This window comes from Panthera uncia, chromosome C2, assembly GCF_023721935.1.
Source record: "Panthera uncia isolate 11264 chromosome C2, Puncia_PCG_1.0, whole genome shotgun sequence".
Lineage (NCBI taxonomy): Eukaryota > Metazoa > Chordata > Mammalia > Carnivora > Felidae > Panthera > Panthera uncia.
Window position 1 is genome coordinate 2,855,155 of NC_064810.1, and position 23,536 is coordinate 2,878,690.

Below are 23,536 nucleotides of genomic sequence, written 5' to 3' on the forward strand. Positions count from 1 at the left end.
CCATTATATTACTAAGAAGTTATGGCTGGGGCGCCTGGGTGTCTCAGCCTGAGCTCAGCCAGTCGAGCATCCGACTTCGGATCAGGTCGTGATCTCACGGATCAGGTCGTGATCTCACAGTTCGTGAGTTCAAGTCCCACGTCGGGCTCTGCACTGACAGCTCAGAGCCTGGAGCCTGCTTCGGATTCTACGTCTCCCTCTCTCTCTGTCTGCCCCTCCCCCGCTTGCGTGCATGTGAGCTCTCTCTCAAAATAAATAAATAAACCTCGTTTTAAAAAAATGAAGTTATCGCCGTGTTAGGCATGACCATGGTACAACTGTGTACAAAATCCCTGTCCTTAGAGGAATATCCTGAAGCAGGTAGGGGGTGACATGGCATCATGTCCAGATCTGGTTTAAAATACGAGACGGGGAGGGCAGCCGGAAACCAGGATGGACAAAGGGAAAGTGGACGTTTTGACGACCCCTGAGTGATGCCGCAGGGGCGTCACTGCACCATCTGCCTTCGTGGGGGTGACTTCCGGGGTCACAGAGGACAGCCCTCACTGTGCAGAACATCTTGCTCCTTTACCGCCAGGCCCTTGGGTGTGCCTCGCCCCTTCTTGGAGCCGGTTGAGACCCCACTTCCCGCGTGCACAGGAACACGACCAAGCATTGCCACGGGAGCCACACTCTGGGTGTCTCGAGCTGGGCTCGTTATGAATAAGGTCCCAGGAACGGTCTTTGCACACGCGTTCCTGTAGGAGCGATTCTGCGAGTCACATTCCCAGAAGTGAAATCGCTGGGTCAAATAATCAGATTTCAGTCGAGGCGAGAGCTACATCTCCCTCCTCACCCTCTCCATGAACTCACAAAAACAGAAGTAGAAAGAACAAGGATCGTGTTTACAGCCTCTTGGGTCTCTCGGGGAATTGTGCAAGCGGCTTTCCCTAAATCGCGTTAGATATGCATGAAGCGTCCGTCCTGTGTTGAAACAGATGCGATTCTCTACACTGGCTTCTGTGGGATTTTCCAAGATGCTCCCCCGTTAGAAGGGAAATAAAGGAAACCCCCTTGGTGGCCAGCAGCACACAGAGGGGCGTCTTCAGTCCGCTTCGGGGCGGGTAGGGGGTGGCCAGCCGTGGTCTTTGACCCTCCCTAGGACATCGCCTCGGGGTCTGTGAGCAAGACACTTCCTCCCTGTAACGGGAGCCCTCTCAAAAACCAGGGGTTTTCCGCGCTCCCGCCGGCCCGTAGAGCAGGTGGCCTCACTTAAGCATTTGTGTGCGTGAATGAGTTTGGGCAGAAAAACTCCCCGGATTGTGACTTACTCATATTTCCACCCCCAAGGGCCGGTGCGCGGTGGGGGTTCAGGAAAATCGTCCTTAGAGAATGAGTGAACGATTTCATTGCCTTCTGGGCCTGTGCTCACCACTGCCTTCCCGTGAGACCTGGACACCGAGGAAGAGAGAGTTCCGACCAGCAGGCTAGCACACGTGGGAGGGATAGTCCCATCCTCATCCACCTGCCCGCCCTCTGCCCAAGGCTCACCCTCGGGGGCCGTCTGAGCAGAGCCACCAGCCCCTCATTTCCAGCCAGCCAGAGGCTCTGGGGAGCACCAACGCCTCGTTTGTAGCCCCGAAGCCCACCAGCTCCCGTCATACCCCGTACCGCCCTCCTCGAGGCGCCCAGTGTGGAAGGTGCCGGCACACGGGAGTGGCTAGGGCATGCTGCCCCCGCCCCTCCCTCCCGCAGGCCAACATCAGCCTCCTCCCCACTCGTGACCACACAGACGCCCACAGGTTCCCCAGCCCCCTCCAGGCTCTCCAGACCCTTCTGAGAACCCACAGACGCATCTCGAGGAAACGATCACCCTGAAACTTCCATAAACTCACCAATTGTGTCCCCAGGCGTGGTGGCTCTCAAGAGCCACTGTCTACACCGTCCACTCGATCACACCTGGCGGTTCACAGAGGCCCCGGACTGAGTTGAATCAGGACCCCCCAAAATATATGCTCACCTCCAGAACCCCTGAGCGTGAGCTTATCTGGAAAGAGGGTGTTTACAGATGTGATCGTGTTAGGATGATGTCATGCTGGAGTGGCTGGGCCACTGCCCTGAACACTGGGGTCCATAGAGGGAACTTTGGACACAGAGACACATGCAGAGGGAAGAAGCCGCGTAAGACAGCGGACGTGGCCGGCTTGAAGCCCCTCGGTGGATGGCACTTTGTTAGACAGCCCAGCACTCACCAAGTCCCTCTGTCCTGGGAGTGACCGCCCCGAGAGGAGGGTCCAGCACGTGAGCGGACGGATCTGCCGGGACAGCTGAGTCACAGCTCGGTGACCCGGGCGGGCTCCGTCTCCGTTTCCGGGTCTCTACTTTCTCTCCACGAAACAAGCGTCTAGACGGCCAGCCCCAAGGTCCTCCCGCCCCGGGGTCCCCGGTCCTGGGCCTGTGTGCTCTGAGCGGAGCACCCTCCCTGGTGGGACGCGGGCAAGTGTCCTTCCCAGGGGGCACCCACATCACAACACAGGTCAAGCAGAAGGCCCCTTGTGTCACCGCCCTGTCCCATGAGCACAGCACAGCCCAGACCTACCGGAGCACCTGGGGTGGCTTTTCCCAAAGATGGAGAGGTCGGCGCTGCAGGGGAGGGGTGTGGCGGGCACGGGACTCTGCGGCCAGATTGCCGGGGGTCCGCCAGGCAGGGAGGCCGTGCAGCCTGGGGAGGGCAGCACACCTGTGGGTTTGGGTTGTGCGGGCGCCTGGCGAGGGTTGTTGAGCAGACCAGGGCCACCAGGAGGCAGCCTGCTTGACAGAGTAGCCTGTCTCCACCAAATGCAAACCTGCAGAAAGGCTGGCTTACGAGGAGTCCTGGCAAGGAGGAGTGGAGAGGTCCACTCCTGGTGGGGGGGGGGGGGGATGCCACAAAGGCAGCCTGCCTGACCCAGTGCTGGCCTCCCGGGACCCTTGGAAGAGGCTCTGCTGTGAGTGGGGAATCCACTCGGTGGGGACAGACGTTCGTGGACACCCCACCACCCCACCCCCGCCTCTTTGCCACTCGGCTCCCACCCAGCCGGTCCCCGGAAGCAGCCCAGCTCTGTCAACTCTCTGGCCCCCCCGGGTTCCTCCAAACACCCCAAAACCTATAAGCCCCGGACACCTGGGATGGGAGGGCGGCCCCTGCCCTTGGGTTGGCAGGTGGAGGGGGAGAGAGCCTGCACTGGTCCCCGGCGACAGCCAGGGAGGAAAATCCCGGGCCTACCCCCCCTGCAGCCTCCCTGCAGGGCTGTGGCCCCCAGCAGACCTCCCCACCAGGCAGTTCCCGGGCAGCTGGCCTGACCCAGGCCAGAAGCCACCCGCCCGCAGCGAGGAGGGGCCCAGCGCCAGTTCCAGTCAGTGCAGGGGAGGGACGCCACGTGCACGCGGCGCAGGGCCACCGTGAACTGAATTTGGACAAATAAAGAGAACGTGCAGGCGGCAGCCCTTGGGCCCAACCCCCGATGATGCCCAGGGAGAGGCAACAGCTGAAGAGCAGGCTGGGACCCAGGCTGGAAAGGAGTCCCTAAGCTCTCCCACATGGGTCTCCACCTTTCCTGCTTGGTCTCCACCCGAAACCTAATAAGCCAATTCCGTGCGGCAACCCCTTAGGAAACACCGATCTCCCCGCCATTGGAGAGTCCCATCACCATGACTGGTTCAGAGGCAGAACCAGGCGCCTGATGGAGCCTCTGCCTGAAAGCGGGAGAATCGCGCCCCCTAGTGTCCATCGCGGGCGTTGCTGCTTCCCGGGTGAAGTGACTTCTGTCAAAGTTGGAGTCCCAAGAGCGGCCAAGGTGGGCATTTCCAAACTCTGTGACATCACCTGGCAAATACATCCGCAATCTCACGCCATCACCCGCAAGGCTTGGAGGCTTGGCACGTCTGAAACCAGCTTCCACCAACTGCCCAACAAAAATGTTTTAAAGACATAGGGCTACCAAGTTACAAAAGCACCTTCCGTTTCGTGCTGAAATTCCATCCGTGGAAACGTATCCTCTGGTGGGAGGAGAGAGGCGTCCCGGAGCATAGATCATCGCACATGTGTGTGGAGTAGCCTGTGTGCTGGGTTTCTCGGTGCGGCTGTGTTTGTGACAGCAAGGAACGGCCACCAGAGAGAGGTGCATCAGTAGGGGGCGCCCACCCCGGGCTCTGCTGCATGGAATGTTCTAGAGGGCGCCCACACCGGGTTCTGCTGCATGGAATGCTCTGCGGTGGTCTGAAAACAAGGAGGCACGCACACCCACCTTCACAGCAGTATTAGCCACAAAGCCAAAAGGTGGAAACAGCCCAAACACCCATCAGCAGATAAATGGATTTTTTTTAATTTTTTTTTAACATTTATTTATTTTTGAGACAGAGAGAGACAGAGCATGAACAGGAGAGGGGCAGAGAGGGAGACACAGAATCTGAAACAAGTTCCAGGCTCTGAGCTGTCAGCACAAAGCCCGACGCGGGGCTCAAACTCACAGACCGCGAGATCATGACCTGAGCCAAAGTCGGATGCTTAACCGACCAAACCACCCAGGCGCCCCGATAAATGGATTTTTTAAGTGTAATATATATACAGTGGAATATTACCCAGCCTTAAAAAGGAAGGACGTCTGACACCTGCCACAACATGACGAACCTTCAGGACGTGATGCTCAGTGAATAAGTCCCACAAAAGGACAAACCCTAAAGGACTCCACTCTCTAGAGGGGTCAGACCCCTAGAGACAGAGAGTAGGATGATGGGTGCCAGGGGCTGGGGAGGGGGTGACGAGGAGTCAGGGCTTCATGGGGACAGAGTTTCATTTGGGAAGACAGATGGGGGCTGCACAACAATGTGAATGTGCTCTATGAACTGTACACATAAAAATGGTTAAAATGAAAAAAAATGGTTAAATGGGAGGGGACGCCTGGGTGGCTCAGTCGGCTAAGTATCTGACTCTTCATTTCAGCTCGGGTCGTGATCTTGCGGCATCACGAGATCGAGCCCCGCCTCGGGCTCCACACCGCTGGTACAGAGCCTGCCTGGGATTCTCTCTCTCCCTCTCTCTCTCTGTCCCCCCCCCCACTCGTAGTCTGTCTCTCTCTGAATAAATAAATATACTTAAAAAAAAATAACGTAGAGAACAATGTGTATTGTGTGCTAACATTTATACCAAAACAGAGCAAACACACATGTGGTGTGTGTAACTACGGGACCATCTCTGGGATCAGCAGGAAGCTAGCCACACGGGTCCTCTTGGGGAGGGCGGTGGGAGGCGGGCACAGAGCCCGCAGGGGCTTCTCATTTTGAATTTTGTACCATGAGAACGAGTTACGCACACGTAAAGTCATCAGCTGAATTAAAAGCAAAGAGTAAAGATGTAGAGCCCACTATGGAAAGTCGTGTGTGTGTGTGTGTGTGTGTGTGTGTGTGTGTGTTTTGACCCCCTTTACTCTGCCGGAAATACGGTGTCCCAGGGGTGCACATGCAAACCTTAAGCCTACACGGTCTGCTAGTGACACGTGTTTAAAAGCAAGCACATACGCAGTGTCTCGTGGGGACCGGGTTAACAGATCCCCCTTGAGAGGGCGCACAGTAAGAGCGTGTGTCCCCACATCAGGACAGGGCGGCAGTGAAGGGCGGGCAGGACCCTGTGCTCTGAGGCTGTGCTGCAGGACCTGGGGAGGTGGACTTTGGGCTTCCCCTTAAACATCATCGGGGAGTCGGGGCGCCTGGGTGGCTCAGTCCGTGAAGCGTCCGACTTCCGCTCAGGTCATGATCTCGGGTTTGTGGGTTCGAGCCCCGCGTCGGGCTCTGTGCTCACAGCTCGGAGCCTGGAGCTGCTCCAGATTCTGTGTCTCCCTCTCTCTCTGTTGCTCCCCTGCTCACGCTCTGTCTCTCTCTGACTCTCAGTAATACATAAACATTAAAAAAAAAAAAAATTAATTAATTTTAAAAAATGTCACCGGGGAGTGAAATTTCACAGCTTGCCTCAGACCATGGCAGGGCGGTCATGTTCCCATGGCCCAGACTCACAGAAGGAGGGTTTGAGAAGGGCCGTCGGGAATCAGCTAGCCCAGCCCCATTTTACAGATCAACAAACCAAGGCCCGGATGGACGAAGGGACTTTCTCGGAGCTTCGCAGCCGGTGAGGCCCTTCCACGCGGCCCTCGCGGGCACCAGGCCCGTGCTCAGCACTTCACTTGGCTTGTGGCAGCGAATCCCGGCGACCTCCTGGGGAAGGCGCCCTTGCTGCCCCATTTCACCAACAGGGACGCTTGAGACGTGCCCCTCCTGCCCGGGGCCTCCCAGTCTTCCCGGGTGGAGCCAGAAGTAAGCCCCCGTGTGTGTGGCGGAGGGGGGTGTCCGGGGACAAGGCCCCCACCGTTGCTGGCCCTGACTCCTGGCGGGATGGCCATCCACCCGCGCGGGGTGAGAAAGAGCGACCCCAAGCGGACCCACTGCCCCTCGCCCCCCTATTGGCCCTGCTGTTCAGGCCAAACCTCTGCCTTTCGTACCCTCACCTCCAAGGCCCCCACCAAGGGTAAGGTCCGGCCCTTCCGTCTCTCAAACCCCTCCTGGACCTGGCTGCTCTGCTCTCTCAACACTCTGAGCTCTGCTTTGTTTAAGAAACACAGGGCCTGGGGCGCCTGGGTGGCTCAGTTGGTTAAGCTGCCGACTTCGGCTCAGATCATGATCTCGCGGTCCGTGAGTTCGAGCCCCGCGTCGGGCTCTGTGCTGACAGCTCAGAGCCTGGAGCCTGTTTCAGATTCTGTGTCTCCCTCTCTCTGACCCTCCCCCGTTCATGCTCTGTCTCTCTCTGTCTCAAAAATAAACAAACGTTAAAAAAAAAAAAAAAAAGAAACAGGGCCAGCAGGGGGCAGCCTCACGCACCGCCATGCGTTGTCCTGGGGGCGGCCCCGCTGTACTCGTGGTTCCTGCAGGTCCGCGGACAGCACAGGTGGACATGTGGCCATGGGCTCTGGGCCCCAGCAGCGTGACTCCACCAGGGCGGCCCCAGCAGGGTGACCTCAGCACGGTGGCCCCCACAGAGCAGCCCCAGCAGGGCGACCTCAGCAGGGTGATCCCAGCACGGTGACTCCAGCAGGGCGGCCCCAGCAGGGCGGCAGTTCCCAGAGAGGGAGAGTGGAGACCCCCAGAGGCCTAGGCTCAGGACCGTACCACAGTCCTTTCTGCCACATCTATCTGCCGAATGCGGTCCCCCCCAGACGTGTCTCACTAGAGGAGGGAAAACGGAGCTGCTACAAAGTCACGTTCCCAAGGGCTGCAGCAGAAGCGAGTTTGCAAAGCACCTCCCGCGGGACCCGTGTGCCGAAACAGCTGGAGAAGCACGTGGCCTCAACCCTGCAAGTTCCTCTCCCTTCTTCTGACTCAGGAGGCTGAGGCCGGGCGGCTGCGTGCCCGGCAGGTGTGAAAGACACGGACCTGGCTGATGGTTCTCAGCCCAAATCCATGGACCCGACGGGCAGGGTGTCCGGGACCCCACGGCAATGGTGCGCGAAATTTCGTGTTCAGACAGAAACCTTTGCTTAGAGTTGGAAAGGGCTTCAAGACCCAAGAAAGGTTAAAACGCCCCGGTCACCATAAGTACTCTGGCTCACCCAAGTGGTCTCCCTCTCGCCCTCGCCAGGTTGGGAGACCCCCCCCACCCCCACTCTGCACACGGTCGCCTCAAGCACTGAAACCTGCTTGAAGCAGACCCCTCCCCTTGGGCTAACTTGGTTTAAACGTCAGAATTGTTTGTGATTTTACACCCAAGTTTGCTTTAACGTCCAAGGGCCTGTGGGGTGCTGGCGGGAAATGGAGGAGTTTCCGGGCACACTGGGCAGGCCCCTGTGGGTGGGCCGGGCAAGGGTCACCTTACGTCGCTGCGGCTGAGCCCTGAGGCGCGTCTGCTGTTGGTGGACTGCAGAATACGCTTGCCTGAATTACAGCCTTTGCAGAGATAAAACCCCTCATAAGGGAAAAAGAAGGCTGGGGATTTGCTTTCCTCGTCTAAAATGATCCAGAGGCTTCAGGTGACTGCCCCAGACGGTCTGGGGCCACCTCTAATACCTATGGCCGGGGGACCGCACCTCCAAGGAGACCCTGGACTAAAATTACAGATTCAGAGTCCCCGGCCTGGAGATGATTGGCTCTAAAGATAGTAGGAGCCCCCCAGGGTTGCCGGGAGCCCTGAAATGCCCCCAACTCTGCCTCACTGAAAGAAAGCCCAGAGCCCTGGGTCCCAGAAGCCCCAAGAGGAGCCGGACCCCACGGGTTTCTCTAGTGAACAAACCAGGACCTTCTGGCTAACAGGGGTCACACGCAGGGGCTGCCCTTAACCCACGGGGCCCCAGGCTCCTCCTAAAGATCTGGGGTGACAGCACTGGCTGGTGATGGGTTGTAAGGTTCTTGAGAGAAGGTCCCTCAGAGGACCCCGGCCCCCGGTCTAGTCACAGCACTCCGACACGGAACACCTGCGGTCTGTGATAAGAGCTGACTGCCTGGGGCCCCCGGAAGGAACACAGTGCTCTGGCCGGTCCGGCGTCAGCTCACTCAAGGCCACCACCCCTCGTCCTTGGGGAAAGGCTTACCCTCACCCCCAGGCTGACCCAGCTTCTCCTAACCCGGGAGGCCTGGCTCCCTGCGTTCCTTCAGCCAGAGGGCTGGCCGGTGGCAGCGAAGGCTACCAGGTGACAGCCACTTCCGAGGCAGCAGACGGTGGTCCGAGGGGCTCAGGGAGGCCGGTGCCGGTGGAGTCTTTGGGCTGCGCTCGGGGTGTGCAGTCCTGCTGAGCTAATCCAGCCAGCGGTCAGACGCTGTTCTGAAATGGAAAACCAGCCTTGGTTCAGAGGACAGGCAGAACTTGAGAGATGCTTCACGCCCGGGCCATCGGGGTCCAATCAGGAGGCGGAAACCACACGGTAATTTGGACAGGGCAAGTTCATCACCAAGAATTAGAGACAGGGTATTGGAGCGACAGTTGGTACCGATGGTTTTGGAGAACGCTGGGGTACAGGACTCGCAGACGTAGGGAGCGCCCTTGGACTGACAGGAAAGACCCCCCGCCCCAGGCCTCGTAGGAGCAGGCCCAGCGTGGCCCTAATGTGGACAGCTGCCTGGGGCGGGCATGGCATTTCTCGCCGTGTGGCCCCTGGGGTGCCAGGGAAACTGCGACAGGAGATGCCACACCTCAGGACACCCCACGAAGCCACCCGAGGGGACGCCAGTAGAAGCACCTCACAGGAGGTACCTCGCCGGGTCGCTCCACACAAACACTGGAAGGGATGCCAAAGGAAGATGTTGGCCAAGGCAGGCTGCTGGTGCTGCGCACTGCACTGGAACCAGGAAGAGGAAAGCTTCCCCTCCACTGTGCCAAGTGCAGGGCTCCACGTGACCCCAGCTGGCAAAGGAGAGCCGTTTGCAAAGCCAGCTTCCGATATCCAGAACAGGTGAAGGGTGGATTTGAAGTTCAGAGGCAAGAAGCTGAGTGCTGACAGGGGTCCACACCCTGTCGGAGTCCATCCCCTGCGATCCCTTGTTCCTCAGACGTCTATGCGCATCTGTGTGCGGGCCCTGAGCTGGGGGACCAGAGACAAAGGTGTCTGAGACCACAGCAAGGGATGCCCGATTTGGTACATAAACGTGAAGGACAAATTTCAGATAGGTGGTGGATCCGTGTTTAATACAAATCCCTGGTGATATTTGGGAAAAACTTGTGCTCGACAATTATTCATCATGTATCAGGGCACCTGGCCGGCTCGGTCGGTTGAGCATCCGACTTAGGCTCAGGTCATGATCTCACAGTCCGTGGGTTCGAGCCCCGCGCCAGGCTCTGTGCTGACAGCTTGAAGCCTGGAGCCTGCTTCGGATGCTGTGTCTCCCTCTCTCTCTCTCTCTGCCCCTCCCCTGCTCACACTCTGTCTCTCAAAAATAAACATTAAAAAAAATGTTTTAATAAATAAATAATTTAAAAAGATTATTCATCGTGTATCTGAAGCTCAAACTTATCTGGGCATCCGGTATTTTCTTTGGTACCCTGAGTCTAGCACTGCCCTCAGGGACACAGTTTGTGGGTAAATACAACAGTCCAGTGTGGGCATTTCCCTCCTCCTGTTCCCAAGGGCGGCCACCAAGGGCCGGGACTGCTTCTTCCTTGCTCCCCCCACTCCACTCCCTAAGGGCTGACCTGGACCACGGCTCCTTCTGCCAGAGTGTCGGTCACACCACACCGTGGTCCCCCTCCCTGACCTCATTCACTCATAAACATTTCGCGGGATCCTGTCGCCAAGCACCAGGTCTGAGTCCCGCGGGGCCAGCTGTGCTCTGACATTCAAAGCGTTCAGAGCTGGGGGAAAAAAAAGCAGTAAGAGCATATACTATAGATCACAAACCTCCATCAGGGGGCCCGGGGAGGACCCCAAAAGCCAACGCACGAAGACTTCTGCAGCCAGAGTTATTTCACTAAGTGGGATTAACGTCCCGTAGGTACTATTACGACTTGCTGCAGGCTGATTTACATAGTCGTGAAGCAGTCCGTGAAATATTGCCCTAATTACAGACAATCAATTTCCTAGGACTTCTTCCCGAGGAAAATGTTCAGCAGAGCTTCAAACACATGCCGGTTCAAGAGAAGCTAAACGCTCGTCCTCACACGCGCAGTGAGCTGTCTCTGTGCGGCTGCTCGGGAAGCAGGGGCTCGGGCAGAGGGCACCGCCGGGCTCTGTGGCTGTGGCCGTGGTCCGTGGCCGTGGTCTTAGGGCTGGGAGGATGGGCGTCTCGTCACGAGGCAGCGCCATAAGGACAGCGCATCTCTGCGCGTCTTCCGAAGTCACCGGTCTCGTAGCTAAGCCATCCCTTGAGCTCGGTGTTGGCCTGCTCGCTGACCGACGTCCCTGAAGCCAGCAGCTGGCAGGTCGTCTGCTGTTTCCACACAGTCTATAGGGACTTCCCAGGAGCCCATGGTGTCTTCACCCCCCCTTCCCTCCTCTCTCTTCTCTGTATTTAACCCACTTGGTGATTTCTCTGCCACTCAAGGAAGGCACCAAAGGTGCTTTGTGTCCACGTTCAGTGTGTCCCTTTCCCCTGCCTTACGCTTTGCCTGGTAAACCTTTGGGGTAAATACGGGATTTGCTATCACCATGTCCGCTGATGCGCATACTTCTTCTCCAGGTTCAGTGTCCAGCATCGTTTTATTTTTTTTTTAATTTATTTATTTATTTTGACAGAGACAGAGAGAGCGAGCAGAGGAGGGATGGGGTGGAGGGGCGGGGTGGGGAGGGAGAGAATCCCAAGCAGGTTCCACACTGTCAACACGGAGCCCGATTCGGGGCTCGAGCTCACGAACCGTGAGATCGTGACCTGAGCGAAAAACGAGAGTCAGGCACATAACTGACTGAGCCACCCAGGCGCCCCTCCGGCATCGTTATAATTTTTTTTTTTAATGTTTATTTATTTTTGAGACAGAGAATGTGGGGGAGGGGCAGAGAGAGAGGGAGACACAGAATCCGAAGCAGCTCCAGGTTCTGAGCTGTGAGCACAGAGCCCGACGCGGGGCCCGAACCCACGAGCAGCGAGATCGTGACCTGAGCCGAAATCAGACACCCAACCGACTGAGCCCCGAGGCGCCCCCACTGCAGCATTGTTTTGGATCAGAGTTGTGCCAAGCAGGTGTTAGAGGAGCTCCCGTAACCATGCGAGCGCTAGGGACCCTGCAAGTGGCCGTCCCACCACGGATCGTGTTCAGGAAGCCCCACTCTGAGAAGTGAGACAGCTCACGCTCACCCGTCCTCCTGAAGAGCGTTTACACTTACGCTTCATGGAGCCTGAGACTCCTGCCACGAACCGGGGAAAAGCAAATGTCAGAAACATTACTTTCCCAAAGACATTCAGGAAGGGAATGTGTAAGCGCAGTTGCACAGAAATAATAAAATGTTAGTTCAGCTTGTCTGCGGCGAATTCATGCCGCTGACAGAAGGAAATATCCCCCCAGGGAGAAAACATTTCTGGGGTTACCGGTGTATAGTTCGCATATTAGGACACGGGGACGCGGCATATGCCGCTGACAGCCTGTGGCTTTTCCCGATCACGCCCAGCTTTATCCTGAGCCGCCCCGAAACCCTACCCTGCCCCTCCCTCAACCGTTCTGATGCCTTTCTAGAAACAGAGCCTCATGGGCACCCAAGACTTGCTCAGACTAAGGTTCTCATCCCGGATGATCGTGGCAAGCCCATCAGTGTAATTTTCAGATGCTTCCTGATGGGAGGTTTTCCCACCACAGATATTCAGAATGTTCTACTTCTCCACACTTGAAGCGCCTCAGCCAACCTTCTGAATATTCATGCTCGCCTTGAAAGGTCAGGTCTTCCTGCTGGATCCCGGCTGCCTTCGCCGCCTTTAAAGGCCCATCGGCGTATGTTGGTTTCTCCGTGGCCGGCTCCACTCCGTCTGCTTCTGGTTGGGCGTCTCCTCTCACCCCTCGTGCTGTTTTCCATTTTCCTGCGGCTCTTGGTTGTCACGGATACTGTAAAACTTCAACGGCTCTTCCTTTGAATTACTAAGTCGTATGTCATGGTGGTTCCTGGGGGCGACCTGATCGACCTGATCGGGTGGGAGCCCGGCAAGGGCCGTGGAAGGATTCACCGGAGGCAGAACAAAGGAGGGAGAAATTTATTGACTACGCCACAAGGGAGCGGCGAGCAGGACAGCAAAGCAGGGACGAGGCAGTGGTGGGCTGTAGTTATGGGGGAAGCCAGAAAGTGCGGGAATGTATGGAATTTTCCTTTTTTGGTTCCTCCGTCCAGCTGCAAGGAGCCCATTGGCCAGCTCTGGCCTCTGGCTCTTTCGAGGTGGGTCACCTGCTGGGCTGGTCACTGTGGGCCTCCTACCTTGTTTAGGCTTCCATTGCTCAAGGCTGTTGCCAAAAAGCAGCCTCCACAGTTCCTGCTATTGACAAGGACAACATTTTACGCGTCCCTCCTACAGCAAGCACTGGCTTATCTTTCACTCTCTTTAAGCCATTCCTAGTGCGATTGAACCCAAAGTCACCAAAGGGAAAACATGTTTTAGAATTTAAAACACGCACAGTGTCAGTGACCAGCAGAGTAGAGTCACTGGGAGCGCTGGGATGTTACCCGCCTCAGGTCAGGCCAGCTTTTGCACCAGGTTGAATTTGGGCATCAAACTTACAGAAGGAAAAAAACAAAAAGAAACCCACAACTTTCTGTTTTCAGAGCTTTCTGTATTTCAGAATTGCAAATAAGACTATGGTCTGTTCTAGGGGCACCTGGGTGGCTCAGTCAGTTAAGCGTAGTCTTCGGCTCAGGTCATGATCTCGTGGTTCATGGGTTCAAGCCCCGCATTGGGCTTTTGTGCTGACAGCTCAAAGCCTGGAGCCTGCTTCGGATTCTGTGTCTCCCTCTCCCTCTCTGCCCTTCCCCCCCCAAAAAAATAAACATTAAAAAAATATAAGACTACAGTCTGGTGTACCACAGAATCAAGGAAAAGGTAGAACAGGGTCTTCCCAAAGTGTAGGAGGAGAGACAGGAACATACAATCCGAGCACAGTTCAGCAGTAAAGTAGCTACTGTCCCGAAAGCACCTGCGGGTAAGTGCCAAGCTCTGCACCAGTCTCCATGGCGGGTGCTACTGGTCCCATTAATACATGGAAACTGAGTCCAGGGAAGCTCACCACCCAGTGCCATAGACTGAATGTTTACAATCCCCCACCTGGGTTGTTAAATGCTACCGCCCCCTCCCCCCCAATGTGATGGTATTTGGAGGTGAGGTCTTTGGAAGGTGATTAGATTAGGTCATGAGGGTGGAGCCTCCATGATGGGTTTGGTGCCCTTCGAAAGGGACCCCAACAGACCCCTCCGCCCTTCCCCTCACGAGGACACAGGGAGCAGGTGGCCGGCTGCGAACCACAAGAGGGCCCTCACCAGACGTTGACCTGCCGCCATCTTGACCTTGGACTTCCAGCCCCGACGCTCGTGAGAAATACATTTCTATTGTTTATAAACCACCCGGTCAGCGGGATCTTAGTTACAGCAGCCTGGCTGAGACAGAACACTGGTACCAGGATGGGGCGCTGCTGTAGCAGAAACCTACAAACGTGGAAGCAACGTTGGAACTGGGGGATGGGCAGAGGCTGGAAGAGCTTTGAGGCCCATCTGGAAAATCTTTCATCACCGTGAAGACCACTGAGGGTGATTCTGGCAACAACTCAGAGGAAGGAGGAGAGCTGGAGAGGGTGATCCTGGGCACCATGTTGGTGGAAATGTGGGTGGTGACGGCCGACCTGGCCACGCCTCGGGTGAAAATGAGGACCACGTTACTGGAAACTGGAGGAAAGGTGATCCGTGCTATAAAGATTCAGAGCTGGGGGGCGCCTGGGTGGCTCAGTCGGTTAAGCCTCTGACTCCGACTCAGATCATGACCTCATGGTTCATGAGTTCAAGGCCCACATCGGGCTCTGTGGTGACAGCTCAGAGCCTGGAGCCTGCTCCAGATTCTGTGTCTCCCTCTCCTCTCTCTCTGCCCCTCCCTGCTAGTGCTCTCTCTCTCTCTCTCTCTCTCTCTCTCTCAAAAGTAAATACACATTAAAAAAATAATTAAAATTTTTTTTAAAAAGAGACAGAACTGAGCTGGATTATGTTCTAGTGTTTGGTGGAGGGTGGGGCTTAAGCCATAAAACTGGATATTTGGCTGAAGCTAATTTTTTAAGTTTACTTATTTAAGTTTACTTAAGTTTACTCAGAGGGCTTATTGTGAAAGAGAAGAGACAAATAACTGAAAGGCAGGATTGCTAATCGGAAAGAAAGCAGAACTTTAAGATTTGGAAACCCCCAGCCTATGTATATTGCAAAACGAGAACCCGAAGGATGCGTTCTGGTGACCGTTGATAATCAGATTAGAAGCTAGTCTCCAAGACGAGGGAGAAGGACACTGAAGGCCACCTGGGGACTATTCCCATCTCTGGCCCAGGGTGCACACCTCCAGCAGGGAGACTTTCACGGAGGCAGAACAGCCCCTGCAGGGCCAGCCATCGCTACCTCTCACCCCGCCCCCCCGCCCCCCTCCCCACTTCCGGTGGTGCCCAGGTGTGGCTCCTGTGCTGGGGGGCATGTCTGCCTCTACCTAGATTTCAAAGGACTGGGCCTCCGGGAAGAGCTGTCGCTCAGTAACCATGGCTCCCTCCTAAGAGCCACCTTGGGGGCAGGGCACTGGCCCAGAGTCATACCAGGGTGGGGCCACGCAAAGCCCGGAGGGCAGGGCCACCCAGAGCCTTAGGGAACGAACCCCTGCTTAGCAAAGCTTGGCTCAGGACCCAGCTCCAGCAGTCCTGGGGGACAGAGGATCCAGCCAGAGGATTCTTCTCAAGCCTCAAACTCTGTTTCTTGCTTAGTTTGGACCTCCTCAGCCCTGTCACCCCTTCCTTTTTCCGGTTGCACCCCTTTGGTGTGGGAGTGCCCGTCCGGTGCCCCACCATTGCTTTCGGGACAGGCCCACAGCCGGAGAGGAGTCCGCCTCAGGATAAATGCAGCTGGGGTCTCCCCCACCCCTGACTCAGATGAGATTTAGATCAGACTTCGGAGTAGCTGCTGGAATGAGTTAACACTCGGCTGTTGGGATGGAGTGAATGTAGTTCTCATGCGAGAAGGACATGAATCTGGGGGGCCAGGAGTGGACCGCTATGGTCCAAATGTGCCCCCCTGAAGTTTGCATGTGGAAACCGCCCCCCAGCGGTGATGGTAGTCGGAGGCGGGGCCTCTGGGAGGTGACGAGGCCCTGACGACTAGGGACTGGGGTCCGTGCCCTGATGAAGGAGGCCCCAGGGAGCACCCTCGCCCCTTCCCCACTGTGAGGACACAGTGAGGAGATGCCGTCTGTGAACAAGGAAGTGAGCTGTGGCCAGTGTAGAGAGCAGGACGGAGGCACTCATGCCAAGCAGTGACTTTCGTCATCAGTGACACAGCAGCCAACGGTGCTGAGCTAAGACCAGGCACCACCCAGACCAGCACCGGCTGGAGACACCCCGGAACTGATCACCAGCAGGAGCAGGGGAGATCTGCAGGGGCCCAAGGCTGATGACATCCCTTTAAAAAGGGAGGGCAGAGGTGACCCCTCTGTGTCTGACCACCTCAGAAAGGCAGCTGCCGCCAAAGCCTCTGTCCCGTTCATCTCCAACAGGAACAGAGACCCTCCGCTGCTTGGACATAATAAACAGTGAGCACCGAGGGCTGACCCAGAACTGACCGAGGCCTTATCTCAACCTCGCACCCACAGACTTTGCGTTCAGTTGGTGAACTTCCTACCCCTTGTCGTATCTTGTCTGTTGTGTGGCTCGTCTTGTGCTTTGCTTTGTGCGAGGTGTAAGAAGCCGTATTAAATACTTAGTGGAGGGTCATTGAGTTTAGAATCCTGAATCTGCTTTACAGTTGTGTCAACTTTGCTTTCTGACCGAATCAAGCCGCCGTTGGGAAAGACACACCTCATTCGTGTGTGTGCCTTCGTATCGTGCTCATGACAACCGGACACACCAAATCTGCTGGCGCCTTGTCCTCGGACTTCCAGCCTCCAGAACTGTGAGACAAACATGTCTGTCATTCATAAGCCATCCCGTCTGTATTCTTCCGCCACAGCAGCCTGAGCGGACGAGAACAACAGCATTTGTACCATTGTGGTGACCCAGGTGCACTGAGGTCTGACCAAGAGGAGCCCATACGGTTGAGAGAAGTCAAGGAATTAGAATGGAGAGGAGAGTAAGAGACACAGAAAACCAAGGACCACCCATGCAGACTTATGGTGTGGACGACTAACAGTCACTAAAGGCTGGAGAAGATGAAGGTCTGGAGGTGGGCAGAGGAGAAAATGAGATCATTTGGAAACATGTTGAGCTTAAGGTGTTTGGCAGACTTCTAAGTGGAGATCTGTCTTCTCGACTATGTCTGTGTACATGCCTCAGTAACTGGCATATCAGACATGCCCCAAAATATCAGATAATGGATGAACAGATGGGTGGATGAATGGATGTTTGGATGGATGGACAGATGGATGGATGGTTGGATGGATGAGCTGATGGTTGGATGGATGGATGGGTGGAGGGTTAGATGTAAGGATATTTGGATGGGTGGATAGATGGATGGATGGGTCATGGATAGATGGGTGAATGAACGGATGGATTGTTGGATGGGTGGGTGGATGATGGATGGATGGATGGATGAGTGATGAATGGACAGATAGATATATGGTTAGATGGATAGATGATGGATGGATGGGTGGATGATTAATGGGTGGATGGATGGATGGATGGATGAGTGATGGACAGATGGATGGATGGGTGGATGGACAGATGGTTGAATGGATAGATGGTTAGATGAAGGATATTTGGATGGATGGATAGATGGGTGGGTGAATGGATGGATGGGTGGGTACATGGATGGATGGATGGATGGACAGATAGGTAGATGGATGGATGGATAGATGGATGGATGGATGGATGGATGGATAGATGGATGGATGGATGGACAGATAGATGATTGGATAGATGGATGGATGGGTGAATGGATGGATGGATGGATGGATGGATGATGGACGGACAGATAGATAGATGATTGGATGGATGGATGGATGGATGGATGAGGGGGGAATGGATGGAGGAATGATGTTGGTGGCCCAGGTTCTGGTAACCACATTAATTCCTTGTCATGGAGCCTTGTATTTCAGTTCAGACTTCACCCTTTACTTCTACCACTTCTCCCAGAGGCTCCACAGCTGACACCTTCTTTCCAGCTTCGAGCTCTTCAGAGTCATCCTCCCTGGGCCATGCCCTGCAGCTGCACCCTCTGGATAAGATAGCACCTGCTGAACTGGCATCTGTCTTGTCACTTATCTGGCCTCACCTCTGAGTCCCTGTTCTTCCTAAGAGAGGTTTCTGGTTTGCCGATCCAGCTCTTTCCCAGGTAGGGAATGTTCTGTTGCCAAATGAGCAGGTGAATTCATCCAAACACTGGTGTTCAGCATACAGTCCCCTCCCAGCCAAGACCACCCATAGTCCTGCTGCACAGCCCCTTCTGGGCCACCTCTTGTTGCCCTCTGCTGTGACAGCTGCTTTTGAGATCATCTGGTCTCCTGGCTTCCCGACTCTGACTCTCTTCCACCAGATGTCACTTCCCAGGCTCCCCGAAGGGGTCCTGCTGCTACCCCCACCCAGACACTGCTGTCCCTTGGGGCTCTGGCCCTTGACCTGCTCTCAATACTTGGGATTCTTAACCACCAGGCAACATCCAGGATTCTCAAGGGCCTAGAGTTTCTCTCTCTTTTTCAAAAAAGTTTATTTTTGAGAGAGGGAGAGCACGAGCATGAGCACAAGCGGGGGAGGGGCAGAGAGCTAGAGGAGACCGAGAATCCCAAGCAGGCTCTGTGTCGTCAGTGCAGGGCCCGATGTGGAACTCAAATCCATGAACCCCAAGACCATGACCTGAGCCAAAATCAAGAGTCAGATGCCCAACTGACTGAGCTACCCTGGAGCCCCCGGCTAGAGTTTCTCTTAACTTTGGAGGCTAGAGACCCCTTTGGGAATCTGACAAAATCATGGGTTATTTGCCCCCAGGAAAACACATATACTAAAATTCTGTATATATGTTCCAGGGTTCCACATATATTTGTATATGTTAACTCTATACATATGAATGAATCCCAAATTATGCCACTCTACCTGGGCCTCTCTCCTGAACTTTAGATGTGTATATACCTATACTCTCCAATATAGCAACCATTAGCCATATATGGGTACCTACGTTTAAACTTAATTAATTAAAATTAAATAAAATTTTAGGGCACCTGGGTGGCTCAGTCCGTTAAGCGCCGACTTCAGCTCAGGTCATGAGTTCGAGCCCCGCGTGGGGCTCTGTGCTGACAGCTCGGAGCCTGGAGCCTGCTTCCGATTCTGTGTCTCCCTCTCTCTCTGCTCCTTCCCCACTCATGCTCTGTCTCTCTCTGTCTCTCAAAAGTAATGAAACATTAAAAAAAATTTTTTTTTAATTAAATAAGATTTAAAATTTAGCACCTCAATCCTCCCAGATGCATGTCAAGTGCTCACATGTGGCCAGTGGCAGTCACAACACTGGACAGCACCAATGTCAAGCATTTCCTTCATCACAGAACATTCTGTCTCGCAGAACAGGTTACTGATGTATACAGGTGGTTGCTGATCATCTCTACCTGAACGTCTGCCCGGCCCTTCACCCTCCTGCTGGATTAGTCAGCAGCTCTATGATGATGTTAAATAACCTCAGTGACTTACAGAAACGAGTCTCTTCTTCTTTGGCTCCTTGTCGGCAGGGCAGCTGGGGCGGCTGATTCGGCTGCAGGTCTGGTTAGCCTAACTCCCTGTGCTTTTCACTCAAGCCCAGGACTGCAGGGGAGCAGACCCCTGGGACCTGCTTTTCTACAGTTGATCTTAGCCAAAAGGCGAGAAGCGATGGGGACTGCTCTTCTAGAAGGGACTTCTTTCACCTGCTCACATTCTGTGGGCCACAGCGAGGTACGGGACCAAGCCCCAAAGCAGTGGATGGGTCGTAACATGTACTGCCTGTGGGGCACCACGGGCAGGCAGGAAAGGAGGGAAAAGCTGTGATGGAATAACACAATCTCCCAGAGCCCAGAACTACCCCCAGATCTGTTTCTCCTCAGCCACTTTGTGCCTTAATAGGCACCGACTCTCCCTTTGGCCAGTCAAGGAGCCAGCCATGAGTGTGTTGACCCACAAACCACCTGGCCAGGAACACACAGAGGCACAGGTGTTGAGACCCCGCTCAAGCAAGCAGCCGTGTGCAGCCACATGGAGCTCTGGGGTCACAGGGGGATAGGAGGAGGGGGGACCATAGTGTAGGCACAGCAGGGCCAGTGGGCTCCTCCCCAGACCAGTGCAGCGGTCTGATCTCAGAGCAGGACTCCCCAGAACTCCCAGCAGTGTGACGAATTATCCAATTTCCTCTTAAAATCCCTTTTGAACACATAAACATATGGCTTGAACAACACACATTTATTCTTTCTCAGTGCCGGAGTCAAGGTCAAGGTAAAGGCAGGGATTGTTGCTCCTGAGGCCTCTCTCCTGGGACTGTGGATGGGGTCTTCCCCTGTGTCCTCAAAAGGTCATCCCTGTGTGTGCCTCTCTGTCCCAACTTTTTTTTTTTTTTTTTTTTTTGAGAGACAGAGAGCAAGCAGGGGAGGGGCAGAGAGAGAGAGACGGAGGCTCTGAAGCAGGCTCTGTGCTGACAGCAGAGAGCCCGATCTGGGCTCAAACTCACGAACCAAGAGATCATGACCTGAGCCGAAGTCGGATGCTTAACCGACTGAGCCACCCAGGCATCCCTGTCCCAAATTCTTCGAAGGACACCAGTCAAAATGGATCAGGGCCCACCCTAATGGCCTCATTTTACCTTAATCACCTCTGTAAAGGCCCCATCACCGAATACAGTCACAGTCTGAGCGCCTGGGGGTCAAGCCTTCAATACATGAGTTTCAGAGGGACGCAGCTCAGCCCATTACAGCCGCGGCCGTATCTTGCAGCCCGGGACTCTGACCACTAGACCTGCCACTCTAGCCCCAGTTCAGGCTCCTCATTTCTCACCAACACAACGGCCCCTCTAACTTCAGCTCTGGTCTTATTACCCTCAAATCCAGGCAGGATTCTAATGTCACTCCAAGAGTCTCATCCCCTAAAGAGTAAGTTAAGAAACTGCGGATGTAATTAAGGCCGCAGACCCGAAACTAGGGGAAGTATCCTGGATCATCCAGCTGGGCCCAGCCTAGTACCTGGAGCCCTTAAAAGCAGAGATTTCTCTGGCTAGAGGCAGAGGAGGAGAGATCAAAGCATGAGAGAGACTCAAACGGCTGTCCCTGAAGGGCGCCAGGAGGCAAGGAACACAGGCAGTGTCTAGAATCTGACAGACAGCAAGCTAGGAAAGAGGAAACCCGCCCTAAGACCGCTTGGACCTGAATCCTACCAACACCCTGAATGAGCCTGCAAACCACTCTTTCCTGGAGTCTCCATATTTCAGCCTTGCCGGGGCCACCGGACTTTTGAACTACAGAACTGTGAGATAGTAAGCTGGCGGGTGAAGCCATTTACTTTGCAACGGTTTGTTGCAGCAATGATAGGAAACACCGTCATCTGTACGGCAGAGTGACCTTTCTAAAGTACAAATATGTTCATAGCTCTCCTGTTTAAAATCCTCAATGGGGGCACCTGGGTGGCTCGGTGGCTTAAGCATGTGACTTCGGCTCAGGTCGTAGTCTCACCATTTGTAAACTTGAACCTTGCATCAGGCTCTCTGCTGTCAGCGAGGAGCCCGCTTCGGATCTTCTGTCTCCCTCTCTCTGCCCCTCGGGCTGTCTCTCTCTCAAAAATAAATACTTGAAAATAATAAATAAATAAATAATCCTCAACGGACCACCTAAACAGCAGTTCTCAAATTGTACGCAAAGGAAACCCAGGGCTCCGTGCAACTGCATTTGGGGTACACAAGCATCTGATTCTCGTATCTTCACGTGCACCCCACTCTCAAATGTGTTCTTTTTTTTTTTTTTTTTAATTTTTTTTTCAACGTTTTTTATTTATTTTTGGGACAGAGAGAGACAGAGCATGAACGGGGGAGGGGCAGAGAGAGAGGGAGACACAGAATCGGAAACAGGCTCCAGGCTCCGAGCCATCAGCCCAGAGCCTGACGCGGGGCTCGAACTCACAGACCGCGAGATCGTGACCTGGCTGAAGTCGGATGCTTAACCAACTGCGCCACCCAGGCGCCCCTCAAATGTGTTCTTATCAAATTTGAACACGCTGGAGACCCCCAAAACGTTAAGCATTTCTGCCACAGTTAACTCATTTTTGCACAGTCCCCATCTGGGAATAAAACTTGTATTACTTCATCTGTTTAATTATGTAAGCTCTAATATTGAAAAAATAAATAAATAAAAATAAAAATAAATAATAATTATGTAAGCTCTGGGGCGCCCCGGGGGGCTCAGTCAGTTAACCATCCACCTTCCGCTCAGGTTCCTGGATTCAAGCCCCATATCCGGCTCTGTGCTGACAGCTGAGCCTGGAGCCTGTTTCGGATTCTGTGTGTCTCTCTCTCTCTGACCCTCCCCCATTCATGCTGTGTCTCTCTCTGTCTCAAAAATAAATAAACGTTAAAAAAAAAAAAAGACCAAGTTTAAAAAATAAAATAAAATAAATAAGCGCTAAAAAAGAAAAAAATATATGAAAGCTCTGAGATTGCCAAACAGTGCATTTGCCCCAGATACAAAAAGGCGCATGCAGGAGGCTCTTTGTGGCAGGCCTGCGCTAGCAAAAGACAGAGCCTGCAAACAACCCACAAGTCCATTGTCAACAGGTTGATAGAGCGAGTCACCATCCACACAGTGGAGCTCCCAGCAGCTGCAAAAGCAGTGAGGACTATGCCCACGTGTTCCTACTGAGCGATCTCCCAGGATGGTTGGTTAGTGAAAAAAGACAAGGTGGAGAAAAGCGTGGATATGGAAGGAGGGACCACAAATATACATACGCATCTTCTTGTATTAGAAAAGAATGACCAAACAAAACTGGAAACGTCTGGCTCCGCGGGAGGGACCCAGCGTCCCTAGGTCTGAGGCCTGGCGCTCGGGGACAGCGAGGCTGGGCCCCCGTCCCCGCGTTGCCTGGTGCCGCATCCCTCCGCGGTCTCCAGGACTTCGGCGAGCTCTCGTCCCCCACCCCACCGCCCTCCCACGGGCGCCCGGTCCTCTGCGCACCCTCCCGGCTCTCCCCGGGCCAGGCCCCAGCGCGGCGCCCCTCCAGCTCCATCCCCGCCAGCGAGGGCGGGAGAGGAGGGGTCGTCACCGAGGGCAAAGTGCGGGCACGGAGCGCGCCTACACTTCCCGGGCTCAGCGGAACCCGCCTACGCGGTCAGGCACGCCCCGGCCCCGGCCCCGCGGCCTTCTCTCCGGCCGCCGCCAGCGCGCTCGGCTTCCCGGGGCCGGGGGGCCGAGGGGCCGAGCGCGAGGAGAGCGAGGGGTAGGGGCGACGGGCCTCGGACGGGGAAGGGGGCGACAGCGAAGAGCGCGGGCTCCCCGGCAAAGGGGACGCGGGGCCCACCGCGCGAGGAGCGCGGGCACCATCAGGGGGCGCCGGCGGGCGGCGCGCGGGCTCCCGGGGCCGAGGGGGCGGTGCCTCACTCGCGCCAAGCCCCGCCCACGCGCAGGCAACGGCTCGCCCGATTGGGCAGCGCCGCCACGCCGTAGGGGCGGGGCGAGCGTCGTCGCGTCCGGGTGACGTCTCCCGCGGGCGTCGGGCTGGGTCGGCGGCGTCGGCAGCAGTGGCGGCGGCGACGGCGGGTGGGAAATGGCGGAGTACTTGGCCTCCATCTTCGGCACCGAGAAAGACAAGTGAGTGAGAGGCGCCCGCCGGGGCTCCGGGCCGGGAAGGCCGGCGGGGCGCGCGCGGGCGCGGCGGCGGGGCGCAGGCGGCGGCTGGAGGCCCGGGCGGGCAGGCGGGGGG

The 23,536-nt window shown here is 55.4% G+C and overlaps 1 protein-coding gene across 3 annotated transcripts in view; it reads left to right on the top strand.

The window, feature by feature from the left end:
* The first annotated feature begins 23,305 nt into the window (after positions 1-23,305).
* Positions 23,306-23,536, top strand: part of U2AF1 (U2 small nuclear RNA auxiliary factor 1) — a 13,393-nt gene continuing 13,162 nt past the window's right edge. For 2 of the 3 annotated variants that reach the window (XM_049627783.1, XM_049627782.1), the window contains exon 1: positions 23,307-23,424. In XM_049627783.1, the coding sequence (XP_049483740.1) occupies positions 23,381-23,424 (44 nt within the window). In that variant the 5' untranslated portion in view covers positions 23,307-23,380. Of the gene's footprint in view, positions 23,425-23,536 lie in introns of all 3 variants that reach the window. The other variant, XM_049627781.1, reaches the window with a different exon arrangement.